This window comes from Canis lupus, chromosome 33, assembly GCF_011100685.1.
Source record: "Canis lupus familiaris isolate Mischka breed German Shepherd chromosome 33, alternate assembly UU_Cfam_GSD_1.0, whole genome shotgun sequence".
In the NCBI taxonomy this organism is placed as follows: domain Eukaryota; kingdom Metazoa; phylum Chordata; class Mammalia; order Carnivora; family Canidae; genus Canis; species Canis lupus.
In genome coordinates this window covers 30938462-30957157 of record NC_049254.1, presented here as the reverse complement: position 1 = coordinate 30957157, position 18696 = coordinate 30938462, and the positions used below count along the sequence as shown (strand labels likewise).

General features: G+C 39.9%; 1 protein-coding gene across 17 annotated transcripts in view; it reads left to right on the top strand.

Moving 5' to 3' along the window:
* Window positions 1–3033: 3033 nt before the first annotated feature.
* DLG1 (discs large MAGUK scaffold protein 1) overlaps window positions 3034–18696 on the top strand; it is a 236839-nt gene continuing 221176 nt past the window's right edge. For 8 of the 17 annotated variants that reach the window (XM_038583205.1, XM_038583204.1, XM_038583203.1 and 5 more), the window contains exons 1-3: window positions 3034–3207; window positions 4177–4244; window positions 5394–5525. In XM_038583205.1, coding sequence (XP_038439133.1) covers window positions 4226–4244; window positions 5394–5525 — 151 coding nt within the window. In that variant the 5' untranslated portion in view covers window positions 3034–3207; window positions 4177–4225. Of the gene's footprint in view, window positions 3208–3877; window positions 4031–4176; window positions 4281–5393; window positions 5526–18696 lie in introns of those variants that run through there. The other 9 variants (XM_038583199.1, XM_038583200.1, XM_038583196.1 and 6 more) reach the window with 3 other exon arrangements.

Below are 18696 nucleotides of genomic sequence, written 5' to 3'. Positions count from 1 at the left end.
TTATTTATTTTTTTGATCCTCTGACTTTAAGTCTTTTAAGTTATTTGAAAGGAAAGTTAATGTGGGGCTGGAAAGTTTATGTGTTAAATTTTTCTTTAAAATGAGAATGTTAGAAAAGTAATCAGATGCTATATTGGATCCTGTTCCAATAGGCAGCTGGTACCGCATAAAGTAAGGAAAACTTCAAGGAAATAAAAGGTGTTTGGAAAAATCCAGTTGTCATTGCTTTGTGTGTTGTGACGTTGGGGTAGGCAGCCTCCAAGATGGCACCTAACGATTCTTAGGTACTGGTTTTCCTGAGGGTAATCTAAGTAACCAGTAGGTTATGTGGAAATGATAGTTACTTCTGAAATTAGGTCATGAAAGACATTGTGGGTGCTGTCTTGCCCTCTTGGATGACCTGCTCCAGAGGAAGTCAGCCACCACGGCATGAAGATGCTCAAGCAGCCCTATAGAAAGAGCTTCATGGTGAAAAAAGGAGGCCCCCTACCAACAGTCAGCATTGACTTAACAACTATGTGAGTGAGCCACGTTGGAAGAGCCTCCCTTAATCCCCATTAAACCTTTCGATGACTAGTTCTGGTAGACATCTTGACTGTAATCTCTTGAGGCCCTAAACCAGAGAACCATCCAGCTAAGGTCCTCTTGAATTCCTTACCTGAAGAAACTGGGAGACCATGTTTACTGGGGCATAAGTTACTCAGCTACTAAGTTTTAAGCTACTAATTTTTGAGGAATTTATTATGCAGTTATAGATAACTAATACAGAGGAACAGAAAGGAGGAGTAAGGAATAAAGACCTCTCCTTCTAGGTCTGCATTCTTCCTGGCCCGTAACCACGGAATGCTAGCTTCCTTTTGGCTTCTGGACACTGCTGACAACCGAGAGAGCTAGAGGTTGACAAGAAGGAAGGGCTTCATGCCTCTTACCATGCTCTTCCTCCTCCCTCTTCTCTTTCTTTTTTTTTTTTTTAATTTTTATTTATTTATGACAGTCACAGAGAGAGAGAGAGGCAGAGACGGAGAAGCAGGCTCCATGCACCGGGAGCCCGACGTGGGACTCGATCCCGGGTCTCCAGGATCGTGCCCTGGGCCAAAGGCAGGTGCTAAACCGCTGTGCCACCCAGGGATCCTTCTCTTTCTTTTTAGAGGGAGACCAGGATGACATTGAGAACTTACACACATTTTGCTTTTGACTTTACAGTGGCCCTTGGGAAAAGCTGCACTTGCCTTTATCCATTTGTTACTAGGCTGTGGTTCCTTGACAGCAGGGCTTGGATCTTAACTATTTCTATCCTCATTGCCTAGCAAGTGAACATATATGAATAATGAATGATACTAAGAGTGAGGGCAAAAATCCCTCCTTCCTCCTGAACTCTGAAGAGATTCCATTCTTAGAATGCTTCCTTGAGTGGAGCAATTCCATTCATAGCCCATCAATAAATCTTGATAATAATAGCATGCATGCCATCAGCCATTTTCACTATTACAAACCTCCCTAGTCCACTATTATTTATTTTATTTAAATTCAATTAGTTAACATATAATGTATAATTAGTTTCAGAGGTAGAGTTCAGTGATTCATCAGTCTTATATAACACCCAGTGCTCACTACATCACACGCCCTTCTTAATGACCATCACCCGGTTACCCCATCCCTCCCAGTTTACTATTTTAACAATCTCTCTAGTTAAGCTCCTTGTTTTTAGGGGCTTCCTTTCACTTTTTCATCCCATTTCTTCTACGGAATGTTGCTTTCAACTGTTGCTCAATCTCCCAAGATGGTTGAGCCAGGAAAGCATGCATAGACGCCTGCTGCTAATAAATCAACACACCACTGCCTAGTTTTCCAAAATCACAGTGGGAAGAGCCCTGTACTGGAGATAGGAGAACTAATGCTGGGCTACAGGTCCCTGGGCAGGTTGTTTCCCCTCCCTGAACCTGTTTATCTTAAATTGAAATACTGGGTCAGATGAGGCTCTAAAGTCGTTGGGTTCTGGCAAGTTAGAATTCCAAGGTGCAACCCAAAAGTGAAACCCAGTGGTCAGACTTCTGAGTAAGTGTCATGATTACAGTGCAAGGTTCCCGGGACTTCCCTTTATCAGCCCAAGGATGTGGCCTCAGCCAAAGGCTGGCAGGTTTACAGGGAAGTCTTCCGGTTTAGAAAGACGATCTTCTTCGTGTTTCCAGTTTTGTTACTAACTCCGGGTGACCTTGGGCAAACTCGCTCAGGACCTCAGACGAGGGAGGTCCCTGTTACCCCCCCCCCCCCCAAAAAAAAGGTCTGAACTTTGAGAGCTTTTCGCAAAATTTCTCTTCCTACAACCCGGGCGGCTCAGAGCCGGAGCCAGGGTCTGGCCCAGCCAGAAGTCCCCGCTGGGACCTGCGGTCTACACCCAACCCCGCCGCGCGCGCCGGAGGAGGTGGCTCGGTTTCGGTGGAGGTAGCTACAGGTGAGCTCTTAAAGGGGCCGCCACGAGCTCGGGTGACAACCTGAGACGGGTGACTGGGCGAGGAGTGCAGACACGGGCGTGTGGATGAACGAGCAAGGGAAAGAGGGAACCAGGGTTTTCTTCCCTCCCTTCAATGCATTCACGCTTAGACTTAATCAGACTTAAAAACCCTCCAGGAGCAAACGCCTCAAACTCTCAATCTAGTTTACAAGCCCTTCTTTTTTCAACCCCTCCCCCCCAAAAGACTTGTACTGACGGGCGAATAATTTATTTTTTAAAAAAGATTTTATTTATTTATTTATTTATTTATTTATTCATGATAGACATAGAGAGGGGGGGGGAGGCAGAGACACAGAGAGGGAGAAGCAGGCTCCACGCAGGGAGCCCGATGCGGGACTGGATCCCGGGGCTCCAGGATCGCGCCCCCAGCGATGCCCGATAGTTTAAAGCATCAGTACGTAGTGGCGGAGAGCGCGCCCCCACCCAGGCCCCGCCCCCTCCCCGGCCAGGCCCCGCCCCCGCGGCGGGCAGGCCCCGCCCCTCCCCGCGCCAGGCCCCGCCCCTTCCCCGGCCAGGCCCCGCCCCCCGCGCCCCTGACGTGGGCGGCGCGGTCTACTCCTCCGCGAGACCGCTCCTCGGGGCCGGGGATCCGCTCCCCGGGGGCGCCGGGACCTCGCCGCGCGCGGAGGCGGAGGCAGCACGCGTGTAGGGACGTTACGAGGTGTGTCGGCATGTGTGTCCCGGACCTGCTGTAGGTGAGGTCGCGTCGCGCTCGGAGCCGCGGGCTGCGGCGAGGTGAGGGCGGGCTCCGGGGGCCGCGCCGGGCCACCTGTGGAGCGCGCGCCCAGTCGTCGGGCCGCGGGGCCGCGCCGGGGCCGCCCGTCCGCGGGGAGGCCGGCGGGGCCGCGCGCCGGGCCCCGGCCCCTCCGCGCCGCCTCCCCCTGCCGCCCCGAAGGCAGCGGCGCTCCGAGCCCGGGGTGGGCGCCCGCCGCCTCCTCACTTCCCATTGGCTGGGAGCGCGGTCACGTGGGGCGCGGCCGGCCAGCTCCGGGGCCGCCATCTTGGCGGAAAGTTTGGGGGCCGAGCGGCGAGGGGCGCGGAGGGAGGGAGGGAGGGAGGGAGGCGACGCTCCGGGGGTGGGGCGGCGGCGGGCGCGGCGGCGGGGGCGGCGGCGGCGGCTCCTCCTCCTCCTCCTCCTCCTCCTCCCCGCCCCCCCCGGCTCGCTCACCCCCCGCGTGCTCGGCTCCTCGAGCCCCGGGCGGGGCCGGGCGGGCGGCCCCCGAGCCCGTCCCGAGCGCACGCCGCTCGCGGGAACTTGGCGCCGCAGGTGTGGGGCCCGCGGGCCCGTGTCCCCGCAGCCTCCAGCCTCGCGCCGCTGCGCCCCCGCGCCCCGGAGCAGGTGGGGCGTCTGCACGCGTCGGCCGGGCCCGCGTCCGGGCACCGAGCGCCCCTGGGAGCCGGAGCTGCAGGTCCCTGTGCGGGGGGGCCCTCCCTCGGGGGCAGCTTCCTGGGACCCCCCCCCCAACCCTGCTGTTTCACTTGGGAAAACTTGGGCAGCGGGTGTGGCCCCTTCTTCAGGTACGGCTGGGAGTTTTCCGCGATTTTGAGAGTTCAGGGGAGGAATGCAACTCAGCACCACGATCCTCTTGTTTTGCTTCGGTTGTTCCCTTACTGTTTTTTTTTTTTTTTTTTTTTTTTAATTTATTTTTAAAATTTTTTTAAAGGTGTGTGCCCTCTTTCCGATACTGGAGGGAAAAACAAAAAACAAAAAACATGCCGGTCCGGAAGCAAGGTGAGAATTTATTTCGGGACCTCTCTTCTCGTGCGGGTGAGTGAGTGAGAGTGTTGTGTCTGTGTTCTGATTTGTGTTTTAAAGATGTTGGATTAGGGGATCCCTGGGGGGCTCAGCGGTTTAGCACCTGCCTTTGGGCCGGGGCGTGACCCCGGGGTCCTGGACTGAGTCCGCATCAGCTCCCTGCAGGGAGCCTGCTTCTCCCTCCTCCTGTGTCTCTGCCCCCCCCCCCCCGCCCCCATCATCTATCTATCATAAATAAATAAATCTATCTTTAACAAAATAAAAATGTTGGACTCTGATAAGACGGCGTCGTCGCCCTTCCCTGCTTGTTAGGAGACCGAAGCCGCCTATCCTGGAGGGGAGGGACCCCTGTCAGTGTCGTTTTCAAACTTTTCTTTTCTGGCGTCGCGGTCTGTAGTGGCTCTCGAGAGGCAGGTTCCTGTTCACTCCTCTGAAAGGTCTTCGTGAAGACTCTTTAATTGGTGTTTTGATATTTTAACTTTATTTATTTATTTATTTTTTGATATTTTAACTTTATGATCTTAGGCACTCTTTTGTGAGCAGTCATGGGAACCTGGCTATAAGAACTGGTGTTTTGAAACAGTTAAGATTCGGATTATTATTATTATTTTTAAAGATTTTATTTATTTATTCATGATAGACATAGAGAGAGAAAGAGAGGCAGAGGCATAGGCAGAGGGAGAAGCAGGCTCCATGCTGGGAGCTGATGCGGGACTCTATCCTGGACCCCGGGGTCATGCCCTGGACCAAAGGCAGGTGCTAAACCGCCGAGCCACCCAGGGATCCCCCAAGATTCAGATTATAATAACAAATTGTAGGTAATCTGCTTTTGCATGTCGGATCGGCTGAAGCTGTGTTAACTGATACTTTGATCAAACAGCCTTGTGTTGTTTTAGACTACTACACATTTATCACCAACTGTTTATCTTCCTCCTTTTTCTGTGACATACATTTAGAAATGTTTCAATTATTCTAAGGAATATATGTGTGTGTGAGTGTAGCAGCGTTGATTGACCTAAAGGATTTGGGGAGGTGTTGAGATGTCTTGTAGGATGATTTGCTGCATAAGTAGTGTGTAATAACTGTATATGTGTAATTTTAATCAAACTCTTGTTTCCTTCCCAGACACCCAGAGAGCACTGCACCTTTTGGAAGAATATCGTTCAAAACTAAGCCAAACTGAAGACAGACAGCTCAGAAGTTCCATAGAACGAGTCATTAACATTTTTCAGAGCAACCTCTTTCAGGCTTTAATAGGTGGGAATTAAAACTTTATTTGTGACCATTATACATCAGCTAGGCTTAATGCTCCTCTGAATTCATTTATTTTATTTTATTATTATTATTATTATTTTTTAATTTTTATTTATTTACTTATGATAGTGACAGAGAGAGAGAGAGGCAGAGACACAGGCAGAGGGAGAAGCAGGCTCCATGCACCGGGAGCCTGATATGGGATTCGATCCCGGGTCTCCAGGATCGCGCCCTGGGCCAAAGGCAGGCGCCAAACCGCTGCGCCACCCAGGGATCCCTTCATTTATTTTAAAACTTAACAGAGTGACGTATTTGGTTCTCTGTAAGGCACTCAGTAACTTGAACATCCAGGGAGTTGTATGTTTGATAGGCCAATATCCTTTCCAAAAATACCTAATAACCAAAAAAGCCATTCAGTGTGATTATTTCAGTGGTCTTTGGTGACAGTGCTTTATATCCCGAGCATTAATTACTAGAAGATGGAGAAGTTGCAAAAATGTTTCAGGATCCAAAAAAATAAAGGCTGAATAACTATTAGGTTGTTTCTATATTTGACCTCTATTTCTCTGGAGTTCCTGAAAATGTTTGAAGAGTTCTGCTACGTTTGAGGATATACATCTCCTTAATATAGACTTCTATTGAAACTTGGCATTCAAGGAGTTAGAATTTTATTTTATTTTATTTATTTAAAGATTTTATTTATTCATGAGAGACAGAGAGAGAGAGAGAGAGAGAGGCAGAGACACAGGCAGAGGGAGAAGCGGGCTCCCAGTAGGGAGCCGGACGTGGGACTCGATCCTGGGTCTCCAGGATCACATACCTGGGCTGAAACCTCTGAGCCACCTGGGCTGCCCAGGAGTTAGAATTTTAGGCCTGGGAAATTATCATAGAGATGATTCTGTCTAATATTATTTTGTAGACAGGAAAATTAAAACAATATCATTCATAACTAACTTAAATTTAAGGTGGTCCATTGTTTTAAAGTAGGCCTGGGCAAATAGTCAAGAGTCCTAAATTCCGTTCCTTTTACTGCTGTTAATTGAATGATGTTACACAAGTTTTTTAACCTTTTCTAAGTCACTATATTAGTTATAGAATGTGAATGCAATAGAACAATGGTTTTTAGCCCCTCCACTCTGATTTTAAAGTAGCTAGATTCTTTTTTAAAACAAAATCTTATATTTTGTACACAGTTCCCAATTTATGAAACAAGTTGATTTGTTTTATCTCTGGCCTCTCCTCTAGGTACCTAGAAAAGTGTGTAAACCACTGAAGTAGAAAATTTCTCCCTTTCAATTCTGAGAATGAAAAATTTTTAATTAATTGTTGACTCTGTAAATAGGACATGTACTTCATTATATTGCATTTATTTCCTTAGTAACTTCCAAGTCGATGTGACCTAATATTTCTTGATAGAGCAACTTTTGATGAGTTTGTGGACTACCTTCAAGTTAGCGTATTCTGTCAAAAAACTTAATGCTAAATTGATACTCTGCTAAATTTGTTTTAAAATTAAAGAAAGTTTAAGGAAGATCAGTACACCCGAATAATTTTTAAATCTAATATTATCGACTTTGAAAAACCTAAGAGTAGAGAGAACAATATAACTAACTGCCATATGTATAATTAACAATATAACTGTGACCCATCTTAAAAAATTATCGACATTCTGTCTTTTTGGTTTAAATTGATGGCCTTTTTTTTTACAATTGAATTTCTAAGCCCTGATGTTTGAGGTACAAATGGATGATCAAATTAGATTCCTCTTAAAAAAAACAGCAAAAAGGGAAGGGAAACATTTTTAGTTATTTGGTTTTCTAAATCAATGTTAAACCTAGGAATGTTTTATTTAAGAGTCACTGATTAGGAAAAAAATAGTATGACTTGTATGTCCTCGTTTACCTATAAACATAGATGGATGTAGTCCTCTATGTGAAGTCTGAGACTTAAGAAAATTAAATAGTCAGTAAAGTAGCTAAACAGAATCTACACTTCTTAGACTTACTCTGTAGATTGGAGATAGATTTGGAAGGTATGTTTGAAGGGCTTTTTAAAATATATCCTGCCTTGCCTGTTTTGAATGTTTATCTGTTCTTATATACAATTGAATCCTAATAGAATTAGTCCTGTAGTAAGTTTATATTTGTCAATCTCCTTAGTCCTGTGTAATTTCATTGATTGTGAATATACCTTGATATTTGGATTTACTTATGTTTTAATGTTTTATAGGAGGCAATATCAAATTTTGGTCTAAGAAAAGTAAAAGATTTTAGGAATTTTGAAATGGGTAAATTTAGTAGAGATTTTTGTTTCCATACTGTAATTAAATTAATTGTTTACTGAATTAAGTGCATTCTTTTGTGTTTATTGAAATTGAGTTAATTTATTAACCTTTATTACTTTTTTTACGTTGATGAAAATTTTTAGGTCAGTAAGATTTTCTTTTTGCTTTGTACCTGTACCAATGTTCTTGAAACAGCATAGTAGTGTACTTTAAACCTGTACATTCCCCTGAGCTAGCCTAGAGTCTGATGTTCATAGTATGTGCTGAGAAATCCTGGATTAACTGTTTTTTCCTTTAGTAGGTGGCTTTCTGTTTTCTGAGCTGGTACCTGTGGACTATTGGGTTTAAGGAAACGTGGGTCTTTTTTTTTTTTGAAACATGGGTCTTGACCACCTGAGTTGTTTAAAAGTCATTTGGTGCTTAGGTTCTTGGCTGCCAGAATTTAGAAATCATTTCCTTAGGCTGTAGTGAATTGTTGTAGTTACTACTTTGGATTTGCTGTCTGCATAATTATTTATTGATTCTTTGAGCTAGTAGTTTGTATTGACTGTTTTCATGCATTTAAAAGAAGTTTGTGTGGGGCCCTGGGGTTTTGGTGTTATAGAAATGTTGATTTATTTTCTCCTTTCCTCCATAGTTGATATATGTATATAGATGAGGTTTCTGTACCTGGGGGTTATTCAGAGGAATAAGCATGTACATACTGCATCACATCTGTTCTGAGATAACAATTTTTAAATATTTTAATGCCTTTGAATTTGGGATACATTTTACGACTGATGTAGGGAATGATTTTACATTCTTAGTGGCACATGAAATAATGGTGCATCCTGGAATTGATATCCTCAGTTCAATGAAACGACAATCATTGTCCTAGCTCTGATGTTTGTTAGTAACCTTAAAGGATGGCTTGAAGATTTAAAAATTATTGAAAGCAGGAAAGATTTTACTAATTTTGAGTTTCAGCTGATAAGTAGTTTCTTTACAGCTGAATATTTAAAGTTATATTTTTAAAAATCCATAAACTATATACATTTCTTTGAAATTTATTCCCCCAAATTTAAAAAATTTCATTTAAATTAAGTTTGCCAACATATACTATAACACCCAGTGCTCCTCTCCTTTTGTGCCCTCCTTAATGCCCGTCACTCCGTTATCCCTTCGCCTCATCTACCTCCCCTTCTACAACCCTTCGTTTCCCAGAGTTCAGAGTCTCTCATGGTTTGTCTTCCTCTTTGTTTTTACCCACTCAGTTTCCCCTCCTTCCCTTATGGTCCCTTTCACTATTTCTTAATATTTCACATATGAATGAAACCATATGATAATTGTCTTTCACCAATTGACATATTTCACTCAGCATAATACCCTCCAGTTCCATCCACCTTTGAAGTAAAACCTAGGTATTCGTCTTCTCTGATACTGAGTAATATTTCATCATGTATATATCACATTATCTTTATCCATTCATCTGTCGAAGGACATCGTAGCTCCTTCCACAGTTGGGCTATTGTAGACATTGCTGGTGTGAACATTGAGGTGCAGGTGTCCCGGCGTTTCACTGCATCTGTATCTTTGAGGTAAATCCCCAGCAGTGCAATTGCTGGGTCATAGGGTAGCTGTATTTTTAACTTCTTGAGGAACTTCCACGCTGTTTTCTAGGGTGGCTGTACCAGCTTGCATTCCCCCCAACAGTGCAAGCAGGTTCCCCTTTCTCCACATTTGTTGAGACATTTGTTGTTTCCCGTCTTGTTAATTTTCACCATTCTCACTGGTGTGAGGTGGTATCTCATTGTGGTTTTGATTTGTATTTCCCTGATGGCAAGTGATGCAGAGCATTATTTCATGTGCTTTTTGGCCTTGTATAAATCTTCTTTGTAGAAATCTCTTCTGTCCATTTCATGACTGAATTGTTTTTCTTAGGTGTTGAGTTTGATAAGCTCTTTACAGATCTTGGATACTAGCCCTTTATTTGATGTGTCATTTGCAAATATCTTCTCCCATTCCCTGGGTGGTTCTTTTAGTTTTGTTGACTGTTTTGCTCTGCAGAAGCTTTTTATCTTGATGAAGTCCCAAAAGTTCATTTTTGGTGATTATTTCTGTATAAATGGGAGAAAAACTCTGCTTAATTTTAATCTCTGATTAGGTGAGAAAAATGTGAAAACTTAATATATTTGATTGTGTATTCTCATTTTCTGTATTTACATTTGAAAATTTGTAAGTAAAGTAGACTGGATATGGTTTGATTATAGGTCAGAGCCCAGGTGTTTCAGGTCCATATTGGCTTGAGGTTATTTATGATTCTTAGATTTATCTGTAATTTGAGACAACTTTAGTAGTCTACAAAGATTTCATACTAGTCTAGATCCCTGGAGTTATTTACAGGGTCAGGAATTCATCAGCTTTTCTTGCACACAGGAGAAAAACCTGGGCTCAAGATCAGTCTGACTTTAGAGACTTGAGTAAGTTGAATCATGCACATAATTCTAGAATCAGACTCAGTGCAGTGGAGTATAGAGATGCTCACGTTATTACAGGCGCATGAAAATGGAGACTACCTAGGGGAACAGTCTTCTCCCTTCTCAGTTTTAATGTGTGATGTTGACCCATTGGGTTGACTGATAGGCCAGAATTGCCCTTTTTGGTTAAAGGAGGTGCTGAATTTAAATTTGCTTAAATGTACGTAGTGTGCATATACATATTAACTATTCATGTCTCAAAATTTATCATTGGATATCTTTCATATCAGATTTGCACCATCTTAAATGACCGTATTTACACTGTATAGGTGTATTGTAGTTTTATTAATGATTTCCTAGGAGTACTTAGGTATATACTTTTTCTGAATTTTAAACAACGTTGCATTTGTATATGCCTCTTTGTTCTACATTGTTATATCCTTTGGATAAATTCCTGGAAATTAATTGCTTGAGGGATTTGCATTTTTATTTTATTTTTATTTAAATATTTTTATTTATTTGAGGCAGAGCAAGTGCATAAGCAGTGGGGAGGAGCTGAGGGACAGGGAGAAGCAGACTCTGAGCAGGGAGCCAAATGCTGGGAGCCTAACGCAGGGTTTATCCCAGGGTCCCTGGATCATGACCTGAGCTGAAGGCAGATGCTTAACTGACTGAGCCACCCAGGCACCCTGGGATTTTTCGTTTTAAAAAGGCTTTTGGTGTAATTTGTTAAGTTACCCTCAGAAAGATTATATTCCATTTAATTTTTTAGGCAGTATGTGGAATAATGATTTCTGTGCCTTAAACAAAATAGGTATCATCCTTTTTAATATTTTCTATTGTGTTATATGGAATATATTTTATTAATTTTGATGTTTTATTATATATTTGATTGCACAAATAACCCAATGGTATAAGAATTTTCAGTTTTCTATTTTTACCACCTTTTTTTCCCTTTTCTTTTTTGAGTTATAAAAATCGTAGAGCTATAATTTCTACATTAGGGGTATTAATTCTGTCTGCCAAGTTGCAAATAGCTTCTCTTGTTACTTGTTTTTAAACTTTGGTTTTTTAAAAAAATATAGGTTTTTTTTTTTAATATTTATTCACAAGAGACACACAGAAAGAGAGACAGAGAGAGAGAGACAGAGAGAAAGAGAGGGAGGCAGAGGGAGAAGCAGGCTCCATGCAGGGAACCGGATGTGTGGGACTCGATCCCGGGTCTCCAGGGTCAGGCCCTGGACTGAAGGTGGCGCTAAACCCCTGAGCCACCCGGGCTGGCCCACGGGTTAGGTTTATCAATACTCTTTGTGCTTTCTGCGTTTGGCATTATGCTTAGAAAAGCTTCCTTACCCCCAGGATAATAAGAACATTTACTTATATTTAAGTTCTTTCATGGCATCTCTTTTCAACATTTAAATCTTTAATACATTTGGCAATTGTCATGAAATAAAGTGATATTGCTTGTTTTTTTAAAATATAAGTTGCTTGTTTTTTAAAATATAGATGTTACTTCTTATATACCCCTTATACATTTTGAAAAATTATTAGGTTTTAATTATTATTATTTTTTTAGTACTAGGTTTACAGAAAAATTGAGTGGAAAGTACAGTTCCTTTACAAACCCTTTTCCGTTTCCTCTCTTGTTAGCATCGTGTGTTGGTGTTACAGTTGGTAAGCCAGAATAAATATATTGTTATTAACTGTAGTTCATAGTTTACATTAGGGTTCACTTGTTTTGTTATACATTGGTAAACTTGACATATTTGTTGCTCTGATGTTATCCCTATTACAGTATCATTCAGAATAGTCACTGCCCTGAACATCTCTTGTGCTCCACCTGTTCATCCCTTCTTCCCTCCCCTTGAGCCACTAGCAACCACTGATCTGTTCACTGTCTCCATAGTTTTACCATTTCCAGAATGTCATACAGTTAGAATCATAAGTATGTAGCCTTTGCAGACAGGTTTCTTTGCCTTAACAATATGCATTTAAGTTTTCTTCATATCTTTTCATGGCATGGTAGCTCATATTTTCTTTTATTTTTTAAATACTTTATTTTTTAGAGCAGTTTTAGAGTTCACAGCAAAATTGAGAGGAAGATACAGAGATTGCCCATTTTACCTCCTGTCCCCATTATCAACATCCCCTACCAGAATAGTATACTTGTTATAATTAACAGACTTAACATGGGCACATCATTATCCCCCAAAATCCGTACTTCACCTCAGTGTTCACTCTTGTACCTTCTATAGGTTTAGGCAAATTTATAATGAAATGTACCCACCATTCGTGTCAAACAGCATAGTTGCATGGCCCCAAGAATTCTGTGTATTGTGCTTTTTCACCTCTTTCCCACGCCTAGCCCTGGCAGTCACTGATCTTTTTACTGTCTCTGTTAGTTCGCCTTTTAGAGAATGTCACGGTTGGTGGTGGTGGTGGTGGTGGAGGTGCCTCTGCCAGCTCAGCGCTGGTGTGGATCCCATTGATGCTCTGATGTGCATTTCTCTGGTGACATAAGTGCAGCATCATTCATATGCTTGTTTGCCATGTGAATAATGTCTTTGCTGAGGTGTCTGTTAAGGTCTTGATATTTTTTCCATGAAATAAGATATTTTCTCATAGATTAGAGATGTTGTCTATACTGTGTTAAATTATTACAGATTCTTAACTATTTAGACTTCTTACTCTGATCCTTATTTTTTTTTTTGTTTGAGAAAATGGTCAGAAATGTTTCTGTTTTACTGTTTGGGATGATAAAAGTAATTAAAAGCTAGAAAATTTTTTTCCTCAATCTCCTTTGAGGGTATTTCTGGAATTCTGTACTTGCCTTACTCGTAGTGTTTACTAACTTTGAATTCTTTAAGAAAGTAACAAAGATAAATGAACATGTTTTACTTAAAGTTTTATTTAAATTTGGAGAGTTCTAAAAAAAAATAAAAGTAAATAAATTTGGAGAGTTCTGAAATATGTGACTGTAAGTGATTTCCCCAAAATATATATTTTTTTGGTAATAGGAATGATTCTCTATTCCATTGGATTAGTTTTGTGTGTTCAAATTTAATTTAGAATTTTCAACTCTATAGAAAATTTCTATTGTTCCATTGTTTCTATATTTCTAATTTTATATATCATAAGTGTTGTAGCTTTTATACTTTACATCTTTGTTCAGGAACTGTTTTTCTGGGGACCCGGTTTAGTTCAAAACAGAGGAAGCACTTCCCAGACTATAAATGGCAAATAGGTATAGACTGTTAAGATTGATACAGTAGGATCAATTAAAATTAACATTTTCAATTGTGAATCAACTAAAGGGTAGTTTACTCTGATGCATGTCTTATTATTTCTCCATTTTCTCATGCTTGCTTTAGTGCATTATTTTAGTGTCATTATTTTAAAAAGGAAATAAGTGTTTTTAGAGTAGTAAATAAAAATATAATCAGTCAATTATATGTCTGGTATATATCTGGGTCAGCCTTTCAGATGAGTGGAATTAGTCTTGTCTGTTAAATGGCAGTCATTTTGACTACTTCTATATTCTCCCATTTTCTGTACATTTTTATATTAAAGACTTAAGATTAGAGCCGACTCAAGTGAAATGTTTGCATAGGTTTGTTGAAGGACTGTCATTTTACATGTGATAGTAAATTTAGCAATTTCTGATAAAATAGTATTGAGAGATGGGACTTTTGAAGTATTATTTTGCTGTGATTACATTTTTCAGTCTATATTTTGGTATAATTTTGAGTAGCCCTTATTGATATTGGATATAATTGGCATAGAAACATATAAATAACTTCTATAAACCATAATTGAAAAAGAATTTTTCATTGTCTTATCAAAGAGCTGATTAATTTTCAAAAATTTTAATACATGTGTAGTAATAGAAATTTAAAATAAATGTGTGTAAGGTTCTGTAGCACCTTAAAATACAGTCATCAAGTTTTATAGAAATCTTTTTTTTTTTCCTCAAGATTTTATTTATTCATGAGAGATACAGAGACAGAGGCAGAGACACAGGCAGAGGAAGGAGGAGAAGCAGGCTGCATACAGGAGCCTGATGTGGGGCTCAATCCTGGAACTCTGGGATCACGTCCTGAACCTAAGGCAGGCACTCAACTGCTGAGCCACCCAGGCGTCCCAGAAATTTACCTTTTTTTTAAGTGTTTTTAAATGACGTTCTTTGGTTTTTTAGCGTTAATATATTTTTTTCTCAGTATTCTTCTCTCAGACATTATTGTTATATCTCATCTCTTATTTCTTTTATTCCTTTTCCAAAAAGAGTATTCACTCTGTTAGTATTCATTGATTTGAATGTCTTAAGCGTTCAGAGTAGACTCATTGGTTTAATTCTTTATTTTTATGAGGTTGGTCTTTGGGAATAATTTGGAATTTCAGACTTAAGCACGTTAAACAGGTTTTCAGGAGAGATTGGGATTATACTAGAATTTGTTTTTGTCTTATATTTGACTTCTGTTTGTAGTAGTAACATCTGTTTTACTTTAGGCTAGTTAGCTTAATGGAACTCAATATTATACTCCCCAGTTTAGAAAAATCTAAAGAAGAAGTAGAAAGTAAGGTTTTGAATCTTAAAATGTTATTGTAGAAATATTTTTCTTGTCCTAGTAATAATCTAACTTTTTTTTGCTAAATCTTTTTAGTTATGATCAGTGATACAATTATCTTCTGACATATAAAATGTAGATTATAAAGAATAGTGACTGCTGATAGCATGGGAAATATAAAATATAAGTACTTTGGACTCCTAAGAAAAGCTCGGTCTGTGTCCAGTTTTTCCAGAGTACCCTTTTTGATTAGGTGCACCTTTGAAAAATCTGTACTGAAGTAACTGAATAAATTGTGATGGAGAAATCATTTCTGAAGAAGTGTTATGTTGCTTATCTTTATAGTCTTGAGATATCCTAAAGATGAGGTGTGGTCGACAAATGAAAAAAATATATGGGATGTTGGTCAAGATGAGATATAGGTCAAAATTAAGGATGTGTGTGTGTGTATATTTTAAAGGAAGGCGATAAATAACTGTGACAGATTGTCATATCAGGAGCAATACCACACTATACTACATGTGTTAACTATTTCAGTCCTTTTGCATATGTTTTTAGTTAGCCACGTTTGATAAGTCTCTTTTTAAGTTGGGGATAGATAGTAATCTAGTAACAGTCTGGCAATGTCAGTTATCTTGATCTCAGTAAGAAACAAAGATAACTAAATAGCTAAAGTAGATATTACAGTTCCAACAGACTAAATTCCATGCACTTTACTCACTTAAGCTCCCCTAGATTCTTCGATTCAGCTTACTTTTTGTTGTGATAAATATATGTAACAAAATTTACCATTTTTTAAGTGTACAGTTTAGGGGCATTAAAGTACATTCACATTATTTTGTGACCTTCACCACTCAGTCTATCTTCTGAACCTTTTTCATCATCCCAAACTGAAACTCTGTACCCATTAAACAATAACTCTCCATTCCCACCTTACCCCAGTCCCTCCTTACCCCATTCCTTCCTTACCCCAGTAACAACTTTTCTGTCTCTATGAATTGGAGTATTCTAGGTACTTTATATAAGGGTAGAATCACACAGTATTTGTTTTTTTGTGTCTGATTTATGCCAGTTAGTGTAGTGTCTTCAAAATTCATCCATCCATTTTATAAAATGTATCAGAATTGTATTCCTTTTAAAAGTTGAATAAGGGGATCCCTGGGTGGCTCAGCAGTTTAGTGCCTGCCTTCGGCCCAGGGCGTGACCCCAGGGTCCTGGGATCAAGTCCCACATTGGGCTCCTTTCATGGAGCCTGCTTCTCCCTCTGACTGTGTCTCTGCCTCTCTCACTCTCTCTCTCTCTGTGTCTCTCAGGAATAAATAAATAAAATCTTTAAAAAAGTCAAATAATACTATGTCCTTTGTATATACCACATTCTGTTTTTTAACTATTCATCTGTAGATGAACATTTGAATTGTATTCACCTTTCGGATACTGGGAATAATACTGCTGTGATCATTGATGTATAAATATCTGTTCGAGTCCCTGCTTTCACTTCTTTTGGGTGTATACCCAGGATCTAATGCTGGATCAAATGGTGATTCTATGTTTCAACATTTTGAGGTACCACTCTACTGTATTCCTCAATGCTGCATCATCATTTTCTCCTCCTAACAGAGATGGATGGGGTTTGATTTCTCTACATCCTCATCAGTATTTGTTTCTTTTTCTTTTTTTTAAAGATTGATATATTTATTCATGAGAGACACAGACTGAGGGAGAGAGAGAGAGAGAGGCAGAGACACAGGCAGAGGGAGAAGCAGGCTCCTCGCAAGGAGCCCGATGTGGGGACTTGATCCCGGATGCTGGGATGATGACTTGAGCCAAAGGCAGGCGCCCAACCACTGAGCCACCCAGGCGTCCCTATTTGTTACTTTCTTTTGTTGATAATAGCCACTCTAATGGGTGTTTACTCAGCTTATTTTGTCTTAAGCTTGATATAGTTAAAATTATATGAATATTTGATTCTTCAGTCCGTAAGAGCTCAGATACAGCAAATTAGAAAGGACTTTTTAATAGAAGAATCATTTCAGTTGACAGTAGCAGGATGTGAGTGAACTTTTGGAAAATTCACATAGGGAACGCTTTGTTCCTTGATCTTTCTAGATAGTAAAATGTTACTCCAAATTATACTAGTCTATATCTTTGTTGTACTGTATGATAACTACTAGCTGTAGGTGGCTATTTAAAGTAAACATAAATAAAATTATAAAACGTGTTCCTCATTCACACTAGTCATATTTTAAGTGCTGAATAGCCATATGTAGCTAGTGGCTACCATATTGGAGAGTGCAGCTATAGAATGTTTTCATCATTGTAGAAAAGATCTAGATATTCGTTAGTGATGTTTTTGAAGGTTAATATAGCAGTATTTCTCTTTTAAGTGTAGAATAAAAGGTCACAGAAAGTTAAGATTTCAAACTTGACTTACAGTAATAGAAAATATAATAAAGTTTTTACATAGTGATGTGGGCTATTTATTTTGAGATTGGTAATCATCCAATTAATACTTAGTTGCACAACATTTAGTGCACTTGGACATTTTCATTTTTTTGTAGGAGATAACTCTCCTCTCTATAGATCTATAAAATATGTGTTTCTTATATATTTAGAAATATATGTTCTACTGAAATGTATACCTACTTACACATGTATATCTTCTACAAAAAAATCTCAAGTATTTTCTGGAATAGTCCGTATTTAAATTTCCCTAATTATCACAATCTTTTTTTTTTTTTTAAGATTTTATTTATTTATTCATAAGAGACACAGAGAGAGAGAGGCAGAGACACAGGCAGAGGGAGAAGCAGGCTCCCTGCGGGGAAGCCCGATGTGGGACTCGATCCCAGGACCCCGGGATGACACCCTGAGCCAAAGGTAGATGCTTAACCGCTAGACCACCCAGGCATCCCTATCACAATCTTTTATATCCCCTACTCCTACTCACTAGTCAAGTCTCAGATATTGCAGTTGATTGCTATGTCTTTTTTGATTGCTGTGTCTTTTTTTGTTTCCTTTATACCAAAAAAAAAAAAAAAAAAAAAATCCTTTCAAACAATTTTTCTTCCCTTGCATGACATTGACTTTCTAAAGAAACTGGCCAGGGACACCTGGGGGCTCAGCAGTTGAGCATCTGCCTTTGGCTCAGGGCGGGATCCTGGGGTCCCGGGATCGAGTCCCACATCGGGCTCCCTGCATGGAGCCTGCTCCTCCCTCTGCCTGTGTCTCTGCCTCTCTCTCTGTGTCTCTTATGAATGAATAAATAAAACCTTCAAAAGAAAAAAAAACTGTCCATTTGTCTTGTGGAATGTCCCCCTTCTGGATCTGTTTTTTTCCTTATTTTTTGGTGGCATTTTAACTTGTTTCTCTAGCCTCTGTATTTCTTATAACTAGAAGTTGGTTCTGATGGCTCGATTGAGGTTCAGGTTAAACAATTTTTGAAAAAAAAAAATAAAAAATAAAAATAAACAATTTTTGGTAAGAACACTTTGCTCTGATGCTCTGAATTTTGAGTTTATTTTTTCATGATGGTCATGTGAACAGTTTTATTTAGTTACTCATGGTTTACAAAATCATTTCACATGCAGTTTTCTCTAGTAATATTCTTAACACCTTGCAAAGTAGGTTGATACTATCATCTTAGTTTTTATAAACTCTTAGAAAGTTCTACAGTTCTGTTGGTTATTAAAAGGGAATTACTTTGTTTCTATTGTCTTCTGACATTGTTTTTTTAAAGGAGATATTGATCTTTTCATCATAGAAATAAAGTAAAGGTATTTTATCTGAATGTTTGCATCTGTGCATGGTGCTGTACAGGATAATGCCCCACCTTTGCTATTAGAATAATAATTTTTCCCTTTTGAAAAATC